This window comes from Monodelphis domestica, chromosome 2 (assembly GCF_027887165.1).
Source record: "Monodelphis domestica isolate mMonDom1 chromosome 2, mMonDom1.pri, whole genome shotgun sequence".
NCBI lineage: Eukaryota > Metazoa > Chordata > Mammalia > Didelphimorphia > Didelphidae > Monodelphis > Monodelphis domestica.
In genome coordinates, this window is record NC_077228.1 from 259,943,386 (window position 1) to 259,963,790 (window position 20,405).

Here is a 20,405-nt window from a genome sequence, read left to right on the forward strand (position 1 = left end):
GACCAGGATGGGGAATCACCTCTGGCTCTTGAAACTGAAGAGGATACACAACACAAAACTGAAGGAAACACCCCTCAGGCCCATTTCTTGGACCAAAATATTGTTGTGTTGATGAAATGAGATCTTAATCCTCTAGCTATGGTAGAAGAAAGTTGCAGAAAGAGAATTCAGCAGATGACCTACTTGGTTTGGCAGTTTTAAAGATTTAGGTAGCCAAATCAAAGGAAGCAGTCCCCACTCACATGGTCCACATGGTTGGGATTGAGCTAGACAAGTCCAGAGAAGCCTGGGTCACACATTTACTGTTTGAAATTTGTTCCTGAAGCATAGGCAAGTATGCTTTTTTTCTTTTCTTTTTTTTTTAATTTTTACAGTCTTTATCCCATATTCAGAACAGTGCTCTTTCATCTTGAGGAGGCATGAAGTCTTCTCATTTGCTTTCACAGTGCTATAGGGTAAAGTTTCAAAGCAATCACTTTATTGCATTATCATATTCAGTCTCACATGTACAAAAGAAAATCATAATTATCTCTAAATACAAATTTTTGGAGATTTGCAGAACAAGTTCCTAAATAAGCCAATAAAATAAGAAATATTTTGTAAATTTTATGAAATATTTTTGTTTGCTTAGCCTTATAGAGCCTTTCTCAATCCACAAGCAAAAAGAAGTAAAGACAAAGAAAACCGGCTCCTGCTGAGAACAGAAACCCAATCCAGACTGAACTTTACAAAATATATGGAGCTCTCCCTTCAGGGATTTGGGATGTGGGACCAATTTGGCATTCCCCACTTTCTCAAATGAGAAAATGTCTTGGGTGGGAATACTTCTAATTCCCTCAGTGCATAAAGCCATCCACGTGGAGTCTGCACAAAAAGTATCCTCTTCCACACAGAACACACCAAATTCTCTAGGAGACCCTCTGGCATAAGCAATCTTTATAAAGGTCCCAGGCAGTTAACTTTCTTATCCCAGAGGGTACCTGAAATTCTACCCATGGGTGGAAGCTATTGCCAGGGCAAATTAAACAGAATTGCAAACTCACCCATCTGGACAAGAAAACAAGGAGAACTTAAAGAAGTAGCAAAGAATATGAGCTACTTAGGATTTTAGGCACAGACATTCTCACTAAGAAATTCTAGGTCCCAAAGAGATAATAAGGAAAATATTTATAGCCACACCCTTTGTGGTAGCAAAAAATTGGAAAATGAGGGGATGTCCATAGATTGGAGTATGACTGAATAAATTGTGGTATCTGTTGGTGATGGAATATTATTGTGCTGAAAGGAATAATGAACTGGAGGAATTCCATGTGAACTAGAAAGACCTCCAAGAATTGACATAGAGCAAAAGGAGCAGAGCCAAGAGAACACTGTACACAGGGACTTGATACATTATGGCACAATTGAATGTAATAGACTTTTCTACTAGAAGCAATGCAATGACTGAGGATAATCCAGAGAAAGAATGCTATCAACATCCAGAGAAAGAACTGTGGGAACAGAAACGCAGAAGAAAAACACATGACCAATCATATAGTTTAATATGGATATGATTAGGGTTTTGATGTTAAAAGATCACTGCACTGCAAATATGAATAAATAGAAATAGGTTTTGAACAATGATACATGGTATAACCCAGTGGAACTGCTTGTCAGCTCTGGGAGGGGGGAGGAAAGAGCAAGGGGGGAAGAGAATTATGTAACCATGGAAAAATATTCTAAATTTAAAAAGGGGTAGAGATTGTAGGGTACTTACTTTCATAAAAGGTAAGCAGTAGAGATCTGCTTAAATGCAAAAAGAACTATATGAATATGAACACAACTACAAAACACTCTCCACACAATTAAAACTAGATCTCAATAATTGGAAAAACATTAACTGCTCATGGGTAGGATGAGCTAACATAATAAAAAATGACAATCCTACCCAAATTAATTTACTTATTTAGTGCCATGCCCATTGAACTACCAAAAAACTTTTTTACTGAATTAGAAAAAAACCATAACAGAGTTCATTTGGAAGAACAAAAGATCAAAGATATCCAGGGAAAGCATGAAAAAAAAATGTAAAGGAAGAAGGCCTTGCAGTCCCAGATCTCAAACTACAATAAAGCAGTGGTCATCAAAACAATTTGGTATTGGCTAAGAGACAAAAGGAGGATCAGTGGAACAGACTTGGGGTAAGTGACCTCAGCGAGACAGTCTATGATAAGCCCAAAGATCCCAGCTTTGGGGACTAAAACCCACTATTTGATAAAAACTGCTAGGAAAATTGGAAGACAGTATGGGAGAGATTAGGTTTGGATCAACATCTCACACCCTACATCAAGATAAACTCAGAATGGGTGAATGACTTGAATATAAAGAAGGAAACTAAAAGTAAATTAGGCAAACACAGAATGTCAGGTCTTTGGGAAAGGAAAGACTTTAAAACCAAGCGAGAGCTAGAAAAAAATCACAAAATGTAAAATCAATAATTTTGATTACATCAAATTAAAAAGGTTTTGTATAAACAAAACCAATGCAACCAAAATTAGAAGGGAAGCAACCAATTGGGAAACAATCTTCATAACAAAAACCTCTGACAAAGGTCTAATTACTCAAATTTACAAAGAGCTAAATCAATTGTACCAAAAAATCAAGCCATTCTCCAATTGATAAATTGGACAAGGGACATGAATAAGCAATTTTCAGTCAAAAGAAATCAAAACTATTAATAAGCACATGAAAAAGTGTTCTAAATCTCTTATAATCAGAGAGATGCAAATCAAAACAACTCTGAGGTATCACCTCACACCTAGCAGATTGACTAACATGACAACAAGGGAAAGTAATGAATGCAGGAGGGGATGTGGCAAAGTCAGGACATTAATTTATTGCTGGTGGAGCTGTGAATTGATCCAACCATTCTGGAGGGCAATTTGGAACTATGCCCAAAGGATGATAAAAGACTGCCCTTTGATCCAGCCATAGCACTGCTGGGTTTGTACCCCAAAGAGATAATAAGGAAAAAGATATGTACAAGAATATTCATAGCTGTGCTCTTTGTGATGGCAAAACATTGGAAAATGAGGGGATGCCCTTCAATTGGGGAATGGCTGAACAAATTGTGGTATATGTTGGTGATGGAATACTATTGTACTAAAAGGAATAATAAAGTGGAGGAATTCCATGGGAACTGGAACAACCTCCAGGAAGTGATGCAGAGCGAAAGGAGCAAAACCAGGAGAACATTGTGCACAGACTAATACTCTGTAGTACAATCAAATGTAATGGACTTCTCCATTAGTGGCAAGGCAAGTGATCATGAACAACCCGGAGGGATCTATGAGAAAGAACACTATCCACATTCAGAGGAAAAACTGTGGGAGTAGAAACAGAAGAAAAGCAACTGCTTGAATACATGGGTCAAGTGAATATGGCTGGGAATGTAGACTCTAAATGAACATCCTAATGCAAACATCAACAGCATGGAAATAGGTTCTGATCAAGGACACATGTAATACCCAATGAAATTGCATGTCAGCTGCAGGAAGGGTGGGGAGAGGGAAGGAAGGGAAATAATGTGATTCTTGTAACCAAGAAATAATGTTCTAAATTGACTAAATAAATTAACTTAAAAAAATTAACTATATGAGCATTTCTACTGGACAGAACAATCTAGTGATTCCAAATTTCACACAGCTAGCCTAATACCTGTGTTATATCGTATTCAGTAAGATTGTACATTAGTATACCAATTCCTATGCAGCATTCAATAATACAAAAATTATTGGAATTTAAACAGTTCAAGCAATCAACAAATGAAAAATTTGGAAATTACACCAATTGACCTTTAACACCCATCAGGAAAAAAAAATCAACTATATATTTATAGCCTTAAAATTTTTTGCCAAATCAGAAGTCCCAGGCATCCCAGAATCTCTCTAGGGATCCCTGTAAAAGCAAATGGCCTAATTTGTCTCAGCTGAGGTTCCACATGTACCAATGGCCACCCTTAACCTTACTGCCTGAAGTCCAGGTAGGTTAGATTTCACATCTCCCCCAGGGTTCTCTGATACCTTTAAAGGGATCAAGGTTGTCTGTGCTCTCTGCAAATAGCCTCAGCCCCATCTAAAAGTGTTCTTTCAAGTATACTTGGATTCCCTCTTGCCCAAGTTCAATGTAGTCATTGATATTAGCTTTGACAAAAAGAGTATTTTCCTTTTTTTATTTAATGAATTAATTTAGAATATTTCCCCATGGTTACATGATTCATGTTCTTTCCCTCCCCTCCTCCTACCCTCTCCTGTAGCCAATGTACAGTTTCACTGGGTTTTACATGTGTCATTGATCCAGACCTATTTCTATATTATTAATATGTGCATTAGGGTGATCATTTAGGGTCTACATCCCCAATCATGTCCCCCATCGAACCATGTGATCAAGCAGTTGTTTTTCTTCTGTGTTTCTATTCCCACAGTTCTTCCTTTGGATGTGGATCGTGTTCTTTCTCATAAGTCCCTCAGAATTGTCCTGGATCATTGCATTGCTGCTAGTAGAAAAGTCCTTTACATTCTATTGTGCCACAGTATATCCATCTCTGTGTATAATGTTCTCCTGGTTCCGCTCCTCTCATTCTGTATCACTTCCTGGAGGTTGTTCCAGTTCCCATGGAATTCCTCCACTTTATTATTCCTTTGAGCACAATAGTATTCCATCACCAACATATACCACAATTTGTTCAGCCATTCCCTCATTTTCCAATGTTTTGCCACCACAAAGAGCGCAGCTATGAATATTCTTGTACAAGACTTTTTCCTTATTATCTCTTTGGGGTACAAACCCAGCAGCTAGCACATGAAATTTAAGAGAACAAACAACACAGAACTGAAACAAATATCCCCAGGCCAAGTTTTGGGGCCAAGAAGGAAGGTCCTTCCCCTCTCACCAATTCAGTTCATTGAGGCCTTGCTTTGATTAAACTGGGATCTTCACCCTTTGGTTGCATCAGAAAAGAGAGCCTGACAGCAGGACTCACAATGTCTTCCCCTCCCCCTTTTTAAAATTTAGAATATTTTTTCATGGTTCCCCCCTTTCCTCCTCCCTCCCAAAGCCTACAAGCAGTTCCACTAGGTTATACATGTATCATTCTTCAAAACCTATTTCCATTTTGTTCATATTTGTAGTAGAGTGATCTTTTAACATCAAAACCCAAATCACATCCATATTGAACTATGTGATTAATCATATATTTTTCTAATGCATTTCTGCTCCCACAGTTCTTTCTCTGGATGTTGATAGCATTCTTTCTCATAAATTCCTCTGGATTATCCTCAGTCATTGCATTGCTTCTAGTAGAAAAGTCTATTACATTCAACTGTGCCATAATGTATCAAGTCCCTAGTGTACAGTGTTCTCCTGGCTCTGTTCCTTTTGCTCTATGTCAATTCTTGGAGGTCTTTCTAGTTCACATGGAATTCCTCCAGTTCATTATTCCTTTCAGCACAATAATATTCCATCACCAACAGATACCACATTTTATTCAGTCGTTCCCTAATCAATGGATACCCCTTCATTTTCTAATTTTTTTTGCCACCACAAAGAGGGCAGCTATAAATGTTTTTGTACATCTTTGGGGTACAAACCCAGCAGTAGTATTGTTTGGGTCACAGGGTAGACATTCTTTTAAAGCTGTTTGGTTATAATTCAAAATCGCCCTCCAGAAAGGTTGGACCAATTCATAACACCACCAGCAGTGCATTAGTGTCCCAATTTTGCTACATCTCCTCCAACGTTTATCACTTTCCTTTGCTGTCATATTGGCCAGTCTGCTAGGTGTGAGGTGGTACCTCAGAATTGTTTTAATTTGCATTTCTCTAATTAGGAGGGATTTAGAACACCTTTTCATATGCTTATTGATAGTTTTGATTTCATTGATCACATTGTCTTTTTTTTTTTTTTAACTCTTACCTTCTGCTTAGGATCAATACTGTGTATTTGGTTCTAAGGCAGAAGAGTGGTAAGGGCTAGGCAATGGGGGTCAAGTGACTTGCCCACGGTCACACAGTTGGGAAGTGTCTGAGGTCATAGTTGAACCCAGGACCTCCCATCTCTGGGTCTGGCTCTCAATCCACTGAGCCACCCAGCTGCTCCCTACATTGTCTTTCAAAGGGGACAAGACACTGCCTACTAGCTTCCATGGCCTTTAAGGCTTTCTCCAATGCCTTCCTTTTCCCACCCCAGGACAAGAAAGATCTGCTCTTTTCAACAGGCTCCCATATAAGATGAACCTCACAGCAACCCAACATCACTATCTGCCATGAAGATAAGCCTAGACAGCCTAATCTTATTCCTACTTCTGGAGGGACCTCCCCTCACTGGTCCTTATGCTTCTCATCCCAGTGATACTGAAACCCACTCACTCATTGCTGTTGTATAAACTTTATTTCTCTTCTCCACTTGTTCATTCCCCTTACTTTCATCTACTTAAACTGTACCGCAGACCTCCCACATCACATTCTAGATCTGCCTGCCCTTTCCACTGTCTCCTCTAGAACATTTACTCCCAATTAACAAACATCCTTTCTGATTAAAATTCTTCCTTTCTCACTCCTTCCATCTTCTGACACTCTTAGAGAACTGAAGCTTTCCCATTTCTCACTTTCCTCCATAGCCCCCAACTTAATGGGATGTGTCTATGAAAGAGATACTGTGAAGGTAGATTGGTTGTAGGTAGTGAGTGAATGGAAAGTCAAGAATGACTCAGGTTTCAAGTCTGGGTCAGTAGGAATATGGTAATAGCCTTGACAGGGATAGGAGAATTAGGAAGAGGAGAGTGTTATACCAGGGTGGTGGTGGTATGAATTTAGTTTTACATATGATACATTTAAGATATTTTGGAGAGACAGTTAATTAGAAATGACTGTAGTAGCCCAGGTTTACAACATCAGCATTACCTTTAACTTTTAACTGCTACCTCATACTAGACCCTGCATCTTGCAGTTTCTACCTGTATAACATTTTCTGAATGTCCCTGTTTTTCTAACTCTACTGTGATGTGGAACTTGAAGTGAGAAAGGGAAACATTTTGATGAAGAAGGGAGTACATTAGGATGATTATTTTAGGAGCTGTGTGATTTGTCTTGTCTGTCTCTCTCTCTCTCTCTCTCTCTCACACACACACACACACACACACACACACACACACCACACACACCATATACATACACACAAGACATACTTCCAGTTTTCTTCAGCCTCAATCCACAATTCCTTTAGCCCTAATATTTCTTTTTTCTCTTCCCACTCCCTGCTTTCCCAGGATCCTGCAGGGATCTTTGAGCTGGTGGAAGTAGTCGGCAATGGTACCTATGGACAAGTGTATAAGGTGAGACTCTAGGGAATTACTTCAAAAAAAAGTGTAAAGAAAATGGGACCTTTTCATAAAGAGTGATAAAAGTCACTGTGTAAAAGCATAAACTGGGGGCTGTGGGAAAGGGAAGAAGGTGGGGAATCAGAGAAAAAGAAGAAAAGGGATTAGATAAAGGGGACTGGTTTTTGTTGGCCTCTTTCCTCAGGTTAATGCAGATCCTGTACTGATATGTGTTGGAAACAGGCCTGTTTTCTGCCTGGAGCTGGGCAGGATGTGCAATGGAAAAGAGCAAGAGCAAAACTAGAACTAGTACTGGGGAGGGAAAGAGATATGTGTCCGCAGGAGCTGGGTGGAACCTTAGGGATCATTTAACCCAACCTTCTCAGTTTATAAATAAGGAAAGAAACTGAGTCCCAGAGTAGAAAAATTTTTTTTAGAAAGTGAAGATGGAGCAAAGAGGGGGAATTATTATTCATAGAATAATGGCTACAACAGAGACAGGAGAAAGTGACTCACTGTAAATACATCCTCCCTAATAGAAATAAACTGGAATCAAATATTCTACTTCCCTATAGGAAAAGATAGCACCTCAAGGAATAGCATGATATTGTAGATATAGTAGAAAGAACTGTGGACTTGAACTTGGAAAAACTGATTTTGAGCCCCATGTCATTTACTAACTAGAAGAAAATCACTCAATCTCTCTAAACTTTAGTTTTCACATTTATAAAACCAGAAGTGTCATCCATTGTGCTTGTAGTGACTGTGGTGTCGTATGGGAAGGGAAGCTCTGTACCTGAGAGTATGACCCCCACTATCCCTATACATATAGCATATTCTCAGTCTAGCTCCAGGGAATTATGCATCCCTTCTCAAAAGTTCTCTGTTGTTGCTATGGAAAATATAATTTCTATATTCTCCCTGATACTGTATGCTAGGGTAGCTTAAATCATTGCAGAAGGTAAAAATAACCTTTGGGGCTAGTAGTCCTTGTGTTTGTGCCTGTGGGGGGCTATCTTCCTCTGCTTTCTTCTTTAGGAAGCTCCAGACACTATTTCCCCCTGTAAGAACTTTGGAAGGTTGACTTCGGAAGAATTGACTAGTGTCAGGGCAAGGGGAGCAGGAAGGATAATGGGGCCTATAAAGGGGGAAGTCTCTTTCTTTGGTATCTTTATCTACATCTCTTTTTATGATTTCTAGAGCATTTCAGCTCTGACTTTTCTCTTTCACCCCATCCCAACAACAAAAGCTTGAAAAGATGTCCTCCACACTATGTAGAAGGAGGTATGCAGGAAAGAAGTCAAGATCTTATACATGGTTCTGTTCCAGTGGGATAGAAAAGGTATTTGGGGCAGCAACAGCAGAGAGTGAAGGAGGATATTGGAGAAGACAGAAATAGATAGCCTTTACTTCCCCTAGTCAGCTTCCTACATCTTGAGCATAAGGAGGCATAGGGTCTTGTTTTTTCCTGTACCTCAGGCATCATGTTATTCTAAAAGGCAGGTATCCCCATATTTCTTTTTCCTGAAGTTCAAGGAAGGAATATCACATCTACCCCTTCCTTGTCCCATATATAACCAGCAGGAGATAGTACGGTTCTGACCAGTCAGATAATATACCTTCCTTCTCTTGCAAAATTAAGTGACCCATATAGGACTTGGCTGCATAACCTTGGCCCTATTAGCATTATGTTCCAGCACCAAAAAATACCTAGATCATTTATGTTTATTTGTTCCCTAGGGTCGGCACGTGAAGACAGGGCAGCTGGCTGCCATCAAGGTCATGGATGTCACAGAGGTAAAGAGATAAAGATAGTGGGTGGGAATGAAAATTGTCAAAAATTCTACCTTCCTTTCACCTTCCTTTCCCTCAATTAGGATGAGGAAGAAGAGATTAAACAAGAAATCAATATGCTGAAAAAATATTCTCACCATCGCAACATTGCAACATACTATGGAGCCTTTGTCAAAAAAAGTCCCCCTGGAAATGATGACCAGCTCTGGGTAAGCCAAATGCCCAAACTAAACTCTTTACAACACCCTTCCAAGCTAATTGAGGGAATATGAAATCTATTCTTTTCTCCTTATCACCTAGACCAAGGTTGTTCCTTCTCTAAAACCAAATAGCATATGGTCAGTGGCAGATCTTAGAACTTTATTTTAATACTACATGAACTGTATCATTATGGTCTTTGTTTATTGTATGTGCATGTGTTCTGTCTTTCTAGCTATTTTATAAGCTCTTCAAGGGACTGAGTATCTATCACCTACTTAGACCCCAGGCTCAGTGCTACTGTTTCCCAGAATGTGACTCCAGACACTTTCCTTTCCTTGGGCTTCAATTTCCTGACATATAATGGAAGAGTTGGCTCTCTGAGGCCACTTTGAACTCATTGTTTTGAGGTTAGGGACTTTTTTACTTTGTATCATTCTTAATTCAGTTCAGCAAACATATGTTGGGTACCTGCTGCCCAAAGACCCCTGTGCTTGTTACTGGGAAAGAAAAAGCACATCCAACAACAATACTTGTAGTATGTAATGGGGGCAGTGCAGACAGTGCTTTGCACCAGTGAGGTTGGTCCTGGCTGCTGAGCCTGGAGAAAGAATGCCTCAAAGAGCCAGCATTTACATTTAGCCTTAGAGAATAGGCGGAAGTTGAAGACAGAGAAAGGACATGGAGAAAGAGCTGGAAACAGCCTTTAAAACTGTATCTGAGGCCCTTCATTTATAAGAAAAGCAAGATCCAGAGTACTGAATGACTTGCCTGAGGTTGCCAGAGGTGCAGGAGCCCAGTCAGGATTCAAGTCCTAAGGCTCCACATCCACCTTGGTTTCCGCTTCACATTCCAAGCTTGTGGAACAGCATGAACAAAAACCCTGAAGCAGAAAAGCACAGAGTATGTTTAGTTTAGAATCCAGAGCTAGTAATCCCATTTGACTAAAATATATTGAAAAGAAGATGGAAGTAGTAGTATGAGATAGAACGGTCAGGTGATTCCTTTTGGACATTGCTAGGAAATCAATTTAGTAAGCAGTAAAAAAAAAAAAAACTGAACATTTTTGAGTAGAACAGTGACATGGCAAGATCTATACTTTAAGTATTTGGAATGAATTAGAGGTAGAAAACCCAATATTGTAGTGGGTACATTACTAGGAATTTAAAAAGCATTAACTTAATCTATATAAGGGGGTGAAGAGACCCCATCCTTTTGCTCTTTGAGCCAAGTCTACACTCCTGAAAATAAATACTATGGAGAGGAGAGGACTTAAACATTCACTGACTCCCACAAAATTCTCATTATTTTTACCAAAAGCTATGTTGACTGTCCTCCTATTCTGCCCCATTCTCTCACTATCATAAAAGTATTATCCCTGGAAATCACATTCTAGTAATTGTCAGATCTGGGATTTGGGGCCCAAGTATAGTGATACTTATCCCCTTGAAGAGTTTACAATATAGTTCAAGATATTAATAAGAGACTTTTGTCTGCCCCTCAATGCCTAAACCAATTCACAACTTTCCAGCCCTTGTAGAGGGGGGAGGCAAGGAGAAGAAATGATTATATTAGGAGACTCAGAATTTAGCTTTCCCTTTTCTTTTCTAGCAGGCCATGGCATCTTTTGTCAAATATTTGATCGGTTGAGCAACTTTTGCCCTTTGTTCTCAAGGAGAAGATAAAGCATAAAGATCATTAGTGCTATAATGCAGTATATATATATACACATATACATACACATATACATATATACACATACACACACAAATATAATTACCAAATTAGTTGTTTAGGCAGTAAATATAATAAATACTCATTTTCTAAGTGCTGTAAGAGTTCCCTGAAGGAAGAAATTAATGTGGGCAGCAATGGGTAATGAGACTTGACAGAAAAAGCAGGACTTGGGTTTCATCTGATTGCCCTTTTCTGGCATTTCAGAGGATGAGCCTAGAGCCAGGTCCAGAAATTCAGCTGTTTAAATAAATATTTATTAAACACCTACTTTCTGCAAGGTATTCTGATATTTTACATATTGGTAATACAAAGGAGGAAATGAATGTGAGAAATTTGGGAAGAGCAGTCAATTTTGATTATCTGAAATTGATAAGTTTTTACAACAAACTCATTTAATAAAGCTAAAGAACATCTTTGCATCAGGTTTCTCTGATATAGCTCTCATATTATATATATGTTTATATAAATGAGTTCTTATATATAAAGAACTCATTCAAGAAATCTGAGCCATTCCCTACTTGATAAGTGGTCAAAAAATAAGCATTTCTCAAGGGAAGAAACCATAACTATCCTCCAAATCACTAACATTTAGAGAAATGCAAATTTAAGTAACAGGTCCCACCTCATATCCATCAGATTGGCAAAGCCAACAAGAAAAGATGACAGATGTTGGAAAGACTTTAGAAAATAGGGCACAATTGAGACACTACTGCTAGAACTGCAAAATAGTCCTTTTGGAATGTAGTTTGGAATTGTACCCTGGAAATGGCCTTTGACCCAGCTGATATAGGTAGGCCTATATCTCCAAAAAGATAAAGAGAAAAAAATCCATGCTTACAAAAACATTTATAGTGACCCTTTTTGTAATGGCAAAGAACTGGAAACTGTAAGGATGATATTAAAAAATAAGTATTGTTTTGTTAGTTTAGGGATAAGAAGTAAAGTGGCTGGCTTGAGAAAAGAACTGGAGTTTGAAGCAGAGCTGAGAGCATGTTAATTTCAACTGCTGACAGTTATAACCATTTTTCTATGTCAATTATTCTCTCTGGAAGTTGGAAGTTGGTCTCTGGCAGTTGGCAGAGTCTTGGAGACTCTCTCTCTGTTAAGACTCAGAGCCTCACTGGATTCTTGTTGAGACTGTGATAATTAGAAATAATATTTCTACTCAGATATATATTTTATAAAGTTTATTGGAAGGGTAGATAACGTTCCTATAAGTAACCTGACCGTGTGGTGCCTAGCCTGCCAGTCTCTTCCTCATTCCTTTCTCACCTGCCTGCTCTGTCTCTTCTCTGTTCTCCCTTTCAATTCTCCACTGGTTCCCCTCTTGGTTCCCCCAGTAGCCTTTGCTATTTTGTAATTTGAAGGTGAAGTTAAGATTTATAAGGATAACAGCGGTAGTTTTTATTTAGATAGTATAAATTTGGGTTAGTCAGATCAGGGAGGAGTAGGGTAGCCTGTGAAACACAGGCAAAGCAATTCCTTGCAGAACCTGGGAGTTTATTTGGGTGGATTTAGAAACCCTTAGAATTAGAAATCCTTTATTTATCCTTATATATTTCAATAAATACTTTATTTTATAATGAGTATCTTTAGTGTCCTTGTGCCTGGCTCTGAAGTGAAGTTCACATTTGAGCTTCAATTCATCACTGAAGATACTTTTGATTACCTCTATCAAAAGTATCTGAAAGTATCTGAACAGTTTGAACCTGATTGGCGAGTTAAACAGTTTTGAACAGTTTTTCCATCTAAATATTTTATTTTTATAACTCGCCAAATTTACTTTTACAAAAGTGAGAGATTGCTCTTTAATTGGAGAATGGCTGAACAAGTTATAGTATATGAATGTAATGGAATACTCTGTTGTAAGAAATGAAGGGAAAGCATTGAATAAACCTAGGAGAACTTTTATGAACAGAGTGAAATGAGCAGTACAAGAGAACAATAACATCAATATTGTTTTAAAAAATAATAATTCTTAAAGATTTAAGGACTTTGAATAATGTAACGATCAGCCATGATTCCAGAGGACTGATGAAATATATTGCCCATCTCATTGATAAAGAGATGATAGACTAATAAACAAAATAAGAAGCCCACATAGTCAATGTGGGAATTTGTTTGGCTTAGCCATGCTTATGAAAGGGTTATTCCCCCCCCCCCCCGCCCCCTTGGGGAAGATATGGGAGAGGGAAAAAAAATAAATGCTTGATAATTTTTTAAAATATAAAATTTTTAAAAATCAGTCCTTTGGCCCCGTGGCTCTTGGAAAAAGAAATGAACTCCCTGCCTCCCATCAATTCCCTTGTAGCTTATTCCCAAGGGGGAAATTCCCAGTGCTTTTCTTATCTATGTCCTCTCCCCTTTAAATCTCACACTTTGATTGCATTTGCCAGTTTGTGTTATATGATCTGTGTATATATCATATTTCTCTATTAGTCTTTATGCTCCTCAAGGACAGGAAATGTGTCTGACCTTTTATCTTCCAGAACACAGGACTTTGTACTTATAAAAATGTTTATTGAATTGTATTGAATGGGTTAAGACTGGTTAACTCAAGAGTTTAGAGTATAGTGCTAGCAGCACCAAAGTCATTGATTCTGTTCCTCAATGGCCAATGTATTTAGGGACCTCTGCTTGGCATCACAAAACAGAACTAGGAGCAATAAGCGGAATTTTCCAAGAGTCATGATACAAGAAAAAACATCCTAACAATTAGAACTATCCAAAAGTCAAATGTTCTGCCTTGCAAATTAGTGAATTTCCTTCTCAGAATGCTTCAAGTAGAGAATGGATGACCACTTATTGGTAATTTTAAAGAATAGTAGTGTCAGACACTAATAGAATGGATCCCTGTAGGCCTCATATTAACTTAGAATAGCCACAAATTATTATTATCTGGGTTTTATTGTATTTTTATTTACTTGTTAAACATTCTAGTTACAATCTTAATCTGATTGGGTCATTTGACACCTCTGTTATGGAATATTCCTGCTCAGTTCTAGGCCTTTAAGGTCCCTATGATTCTGTGAATTAGTGTTTCTTATTCTGGGCTGAAAATGTTGAAATTTCTCTTAGGAAAGAGATTCCTCATATCCCTGACTTTCCTGTTTCCCATTAGTTGTTATTTTTGGCTATTATTTAGGCCTGTTCTGTACCCTCATTCGCTAGTTGAACCTCTTGGTTTAGACTCAAATGATCAAGTTTTTCTCTTTATTGCTGTGTCACCTTCTTTCCCTCCCTATCCACCTGTCCTTTCTTTCCCAATCTCAGGAAACTGCTCCACAGAGGACTGTTAGCACAAGGCTCTCTAGACTACTTTATGATGGCCTCCAATCCAGGTCATCATCTAGCCCCAAGACCTGTATAGGGTCAGGTGGTTAACTGAGCCTTGTGTCCTTCCCTGACTATAAGGGGAGAGGATATACCAGGCTGATGACTCATCCTTCTGCTTGCTCCCTCCTGGGTCTGTAGCTGGTCATGGAGTTCTGTGGTGCTGGTTCTGTGACAGATCTAGTGAAGAATACTAAAGGAAATGCTCTGAAGGAAGATTGTATCGCCTACATTTGCAGGGAGATCCTCAGGGTGAGAGACAAACCCCTCCCTTTCCCTTTTCCCTCACAACCTAGGCAATACCCCAGTCTATACTTCCCTTGCCCTGAGCACCTCAGTAGACAGAGTTCTATAATAAGCACTAAGGGGGAGCTCATACTCAAGTGAGAGAAAGATAGCCCCCCTATCCCTAGGGATCATCCCATTCTTTTCAAGAGTTCCAGCTCAGCTCTGTTTCCACCAACTGCAAGTGACATAATAGTTTCCTCCCCCACAAGCCCCCCCAATAAGTTTAGCCTACTTTACCATGCTCTAAGGTAGAGGATATCCAACTCTTCAACTTAGTTCTGCCTAACATGGCCTTCTTGATATTTATTTTACCTCCTGCTGTCTACTTAGTCCCTCTTCTTCCTTGGCCTTCATCAGCACTAGCTTACTTTTTCTCCTCTCCTTTTTCCAGGGGCTGGCCCACCTCCATGCCCACAAAGTGATCCATCGAGATATCAAAGGCCAGAATGTGCTGCTTACAGAGAATGCAGAAGTTAAACTAGGTATGGAAATTACTCTCCTTTTTGAAGAAGCATCATGAAATCTTCCTCTTCTTCCTCTGTCTGAGGCAAATTACTAGTGTCTGTTAGAAGCCCAGGCCCTCTACCCTTTTCTTTAGGTAGATGTTCTTCTACTACATTGTCTATTCTCCCATTTGAAGAAGTTGGGCATGATGAGTCTTCCTTTTAGCCAAAGTTCTCCCATTCCCCTTCCCCACGTTTTCCTAGATACATATGCCCCAAAGCCCCTCCTTAAAAAGTAGCTAGAGTGTAGGGTATAGTGTTTAAGACAAGGTCAGGCATAGTTTGTTGAATTACAGTTATATAGTGGAATGAGGTGAGAAAGAAGGCTCCTTTCTTATTAATTCCTTTTATATTCTCTCCTTATTTCTTCCTAGTGGACTTTGGGGTGAGTGCTCAGCTGGATCGAACAGTGGGCAGGCGGAATACATTCATTGGTACCCCCTACTGGATGGCCCCAGAAGTTATTGCCTGTGATGAAAATCCTGATGCTACCTATGACTACAGGGTACTATTTGGAAACCTTGTGGGGGAAGATGAATTGAAGGGAGTGGGTGATGGCAGGGATTGGCGATAATGGGGCTGGAACTAAGAAGAGAATTATTGAGGTAGATAGAGATTGGAAGGGGAATTGGGTAGACTAAGGATTCATGGAAAGAGGAAAGAAAGTATATGTTGGAATAGAGAGAGTGGGCTAAGGAAAGGATGATAGTGAGGTTGAAAAGAAGGGCCCTGGTGGAGGCGGGGTAGCTGGGTGGTTCAATGGATAGAGAGCCAGGCCTAGAGAAGTCCCATCTTAGATTCTAGGTTCAAATCTGGCCTCAGACACTTCCTAGCTATGTGACCCTAGGAAAGTCACTTAACCCCCATTGCCTAGCCCTTACCACTCTTCTGCCTTGCTTCCAAGGCAGAAGGTAAGGGTTACTAAAGAAAAGAAATGAAAAGAAAAAATGTGCAAAGGCCTAAAACTATCTATGTCAAGAGAAGGGAATGTCACAGAAGGGGAGCCCTCATGATTTTGGCCTTTTCCTTGCAGAGCGACATATGGTCTCTAGGAATCACAGCTATTGAAATGGCAGAGGGAGCCCCCCGTGAGTAATGGGGAAAGAAGCAGGGGCAGGGCAATAGCTAGTGGGAGGAGGTATGTTTTAGGTGGGAGGGATTCAGGGAGGTTAATATAACTGAATCCAAATATAGGAATGTCAGGAGGGGATTATTGTCAGAACAGGGATAAGAAGGAGATGTGTGAAGACTTGTGGTCCTTCTCACCCTCTTAGCTCTGTGTGACATGCACCCCATGCGTGCCCTCTTCCTTATCCCGAGAAACCCCCCGCCGAAGCTGAAATCTAAGAAATGGTAGGTGTCTTTAGGAAATGGGGGCTTAGAAGGGAGTGGTTTCTGAAAATAGAAGGGAACCCCTTTTTTATCTTTATACATTTAGAGTAGAGCTAGCCTTGGAATGTGAACAGCAGATGCTGCTCTATGATAGAATAGTAGGGTGTGGGTGTGTCCCATAACTGGAGTATAGGTAATGCCATGAAGAAAAGGGATCATATAAATAAAATATTTTTAAAACCTTACAGCTCTAAATAATAAAGTAGCAGTAGTAGTAAAAAATTAGTAATTTGTTAATATTTTGAGTTTCTGAAGATATTGTTCATGGAGGCAGGACTAGATTCAGATGACATCCTTTGTCCCCAAGATGAGGTCTTGAGTTCATTCCTTCTCAATATGTCTCTTTAAACACTTTCAGGTCTAAGAAATTCATTGACTTCATTGATACATGTCTCATCAAAACATATCTGAGTCGACCACCCACCGAGCAGCTTCTTAAATTTCCTTTCATCCGTGACCAGCCCACAGAGCGGCAGGTTCGGATTCAGCTTAAGGACCACATTGACCGTTCCCGAAAGAAAAGGGGAGAGAAGGGTCAGTAGGGGAAGTGGGGGTGAAGGGTGGGGCTATCCTGGGAAATTTTCAGCTCCTATTTTATTCTTTACCATGACTAGTCCCCATGCTTTCTCTCCTCAGCTCCTTTCCTCTTACCCTAGAGACTCCTGTACTCTCACAGGATTCATAACAACTGACTCAGCTCCTTCTATTCCATAATATTTCAGGTTTGAGGAACCCTTGCCTGGGTTCCAAACTTGAGGCCTCTATGTGGAGAATGGGCAGCCAAGTGCAAAGCTAAGGGTGGTCTCTCCCAGTATTCATCTTGATTCTGATCAGCTCTTCTTAGCTAGTAAGAGCAGCAATTAAGAAAATCAACAGTGGTTTTTCCCTTGCAGAGGAGACAGAATATGAGTACAGTGGTAGTGAAGAGGAAGATGACATCCATGGAGACGAAGGAGAACCAAGGTAAACTTGGAAAGGAGTTATGGCTTAGGCCTAGGCTTTAGAGATCACTGTTTCTCTTAGTCCATAAGGGAGTTCCAGGCAGTGAATAAGGGAGAAATGTAAGCAAATCTTTAAGTTCTGAGAGGATGTGGAATGAGTTGAGAAAGGTGCTCAGATAAAACTTCCTGGAGGAAGAATTGGTAGCAGTTTATAAGATGGAGAAGAGCCAGATGGAACAGAAGAGAGATTTCACATCATCTTAAGAGTTTAAAGAGACTTTAGAAAGCATGTAGATCAATCTTTTTATTTTACAGTTAAGAAAACAGAACCAACAAAACTGATATCTCCAAGAGCTTAGATTTAAACCCATCTTATTACTCTTTTGCCTCCAAGTCCTTTGTTCTTTCCACCACATTTGTATGAAGGTTCAGAGGTAAGATAACATCAGGTGAAGGGATAAGGACCAGAGAGGTAGATGTGGTTGCCTAGAATAGAGTCAGAGGCATGAAATGAGTCCTAGGAGATGAAGGCTGCTAAATTAGAAGGGAAAAAGAGTAAAGGGTCATGTAATGAGAAAGAGTGAATATGTGTGTGTGGACACATATGGCTGGTTTCATCTTTCCTTTCTCCTTAGCTCAATCATGAATGTGCCTGGTGAATCAACACTCCGACGAGAATTCCTCCGTCTTCAGCAGGAAAACAAGAGCAATTCAGAGGCCCTAAAGCAGCAGCAGCAGCAGCAGCAACAGCAGTTACAGCGAGACCCGGAAGCACACATCAAGCACCTCCTCCACCAGAGGCAGCAGCGGATCGAAGAGCAGAAGGAAGAACGAAGACGTGTTGAGGAGGTCAGCCCAGAACCAGTGGAGGGATGCTTGGGTTGAGTTCTTTGTGCCCCACTTAGTTCAAGTCCTACCCACATTGTATTGAATTAGCTTCTTTATCAATTATCATCATTCAACCTTATTATTCTTTGAGTTATGAAGAAGGAAATTTCTTCCCTTGGGGCTCAATCTCTGAAATTGTTCTAGGGGAAAAGGGTGGGACAAGAAATCTAAATTCCATTCCTGTTGTAAGCAGAACAAGACCTTAGCAAGGTGTAGGGGTCTTAAGTTACAAAAAGGGGATTGCCACCTCATTTCTTTCTGAAGTCTCTTTTCTACTGTTCTCTAGCAAAGAGAATTGGTGGGTACCTACTTTCCTCCCAGACTCCATTGATCATTGATCCATTGATGCATTTCCTGCAATCTCAATCTTATAGGCCTCATAATTGCATCTCATTTCATAGGTTACAGTTTAAGGTTAAGAAAGGTTAAGAAAATAGGTTACAGTTTAAGAAATTGACTTCTTTTTATCATGTATAGTCTATTCATTCCATAATTTTCTATCATTTCAATCTCTTGATGTCCCTTTGTTCTTTCCTTACCATGCCAGGCAGTTGTATATCAAGTGATTATTAATCTGTAAACAAACACTTAATAGTATTTTATCATCATCATCATCACCACCATTAATGTTAGTAATAATTCCATGTTATAAAAGGTATCACTAAGAAAAATGTGTGGGGGAACCTAGGTAGCACAGTGGATAGAATGCCTCAGAGCCTTCCTAGCTGTGTAACCCTGAGCCAGTTACTTTAACTCCCATTGCCTAGCTCTTACAATTCCTTTTAGAAATGATACTAAGACATAAAGTAGGGGTTTTAAAAAAAGAAAATGAAAATGTCTGTTTGCAAAAGGAGTTAGGCCAGTTATATAGGTCATGTGATGAGAGTGAGGAAGAGATAACCAGAGCTCTGTACCAAAGAGCTATAAGATCTAGAGAGAAGCCTCCTGAATATGGGACAGAGCTTTTGAAGAGGCTCTGTGGAAGAGCATCAACAAGAATAGGACCACTGAGAAATCTTGGAGGCTGTTCTGGGAATGTCCTGGCAGTAAAAAAAGCATGGCAGAGTAACAGTTACACTTTCATAGCACATGACTGGACTTTCTTCCAACATGGGGTTGGGATTCGGGATGATACAAGGCCTGGTATCCCTTTTTTAACTGTAGTCACCCAAGTAGTATCTTGGCAGGGATTTGAATCTGGATCTCTGGAGGGATTGTTGCTTAAATTAAGTCCTGCCTGAATGCTTCTGTTTTCCTGATGTGTTAGCTTGCATTTTCACAAATATTAGCTCACATACCAAATCAGACTAATTGGAAGAAAGGCAAGTCTGAGCTAATGAAATCTGGTGTTTTAAAAATGCATTTTTATGGGGGCAGCTAGGCTCAGTGATTGGAGGTAGAGTTCCCAGGTTCAAATCTTTCTGGCTTGTGTTACCCTGAGCAAGCCATTTAACCTGCATTGCCTAACCCTTACTACTTTTCAGTCTTAGAACCAACACCCAAGACAGAAAGTAAAGCTTTTTTTTTAAATGCATTTTTATTTTATACATTAACACAAACTAATGGCTAAAAAGAGGAGAGGTCTTGCCAGTTGTGCTTTTTAAAGAATTGATGATCATTTACATTTATCACATTTTCTAAATCAATAGGCTTAAATCATGATAAGACCATTAGAACTTAAGGCTGAAAGAAACCTTTAGTGATCATCTTAATTAAATTCTCTCATTTTATGAATATGGAAACTTAGACCAAAAAAGTTAAGTGATTCTTTAAGATCACACCCATGACAAGTAGCAGAAGTGGCTTAGATCCTTGATTTTCTTATCTGTTTATACCAGCCTTTAAAAAGAAATTGTTCTCAATAGTCCAATAAAAACTAGGCTATAACACAATTAACTTTATTAGCAAACTTTTTTCTTTCTAGAGATCAAAAAATATATATAATTGATAGTAGAAATTCTGAATTAGTCTGGACCT

General features: G+C 39.4%; 1 protein-coding gene across 9 annotated transcripts in view; it reads left to right on the plus strand.

Annotated features, from left to right (window-relative positions):
• MINK1 (misshapen like kinase 1) overlaps nucleotides 1-20,405 on the plus strand; it is a 58,772-nt gene that overhangs the window by 24,251 nt on the left and 14,116 nt on the right. For all 9 annotated transcript variants that reach the window (XM_056817686.1, XM_007483241.3, XM_007483242.3 and 6 more), the window contains exons 2-12: nucleotides 7,304-7,369; nucleotides 9,095-9,151; nucleotides 9,232-9,357; nucleotides 14,558-14,668; nucleotides 15,096-15,186; nucleotides 15,582-15,712; nucleotides 16,241-16,295; nucleotides 16,482-16,560; nucleotides 16,958-17,133; nucleotides 17,493-17,562; nucleotides 18,176-18,389. In XM_056817686.1, coding sequence (XP_056673664.1) covers nucleotides 9,137-9,151; nucleotides 9,232-9,357; nucleotides 14,558-14,668; nucleotides 15,096-15,186; nucleotides 15,582-15,712; nucleotides 16,241-16,295; nucleotides 16,482-16,560; nucleotides 16,958-17,133; nucleotides 17,493-17,562; nucleotides 18,176-18,389 — 1,068 coding nt within the window. In that variant the 5' untranslated portion in view covers nucleotides 7,304-7,369; nucleotides 9,095-9,136. The remainder of the gene's footprint in view (nucleotides 1-7,303; nucleotides 7,370-9,094; nucleotides 9,152-9,231; nucleotides 9,358-14,557; nucleotides 14,669-15,095; nucleotides 15,187-15,581; nucleotides 15,713-16,240; nucleotides 16,296-16,481; nucleotides 16,561-16,957; nucleotides 17,134-17,492; nucleotides 17,563-18,175; nucleotides 18,390-20,405) is intronic.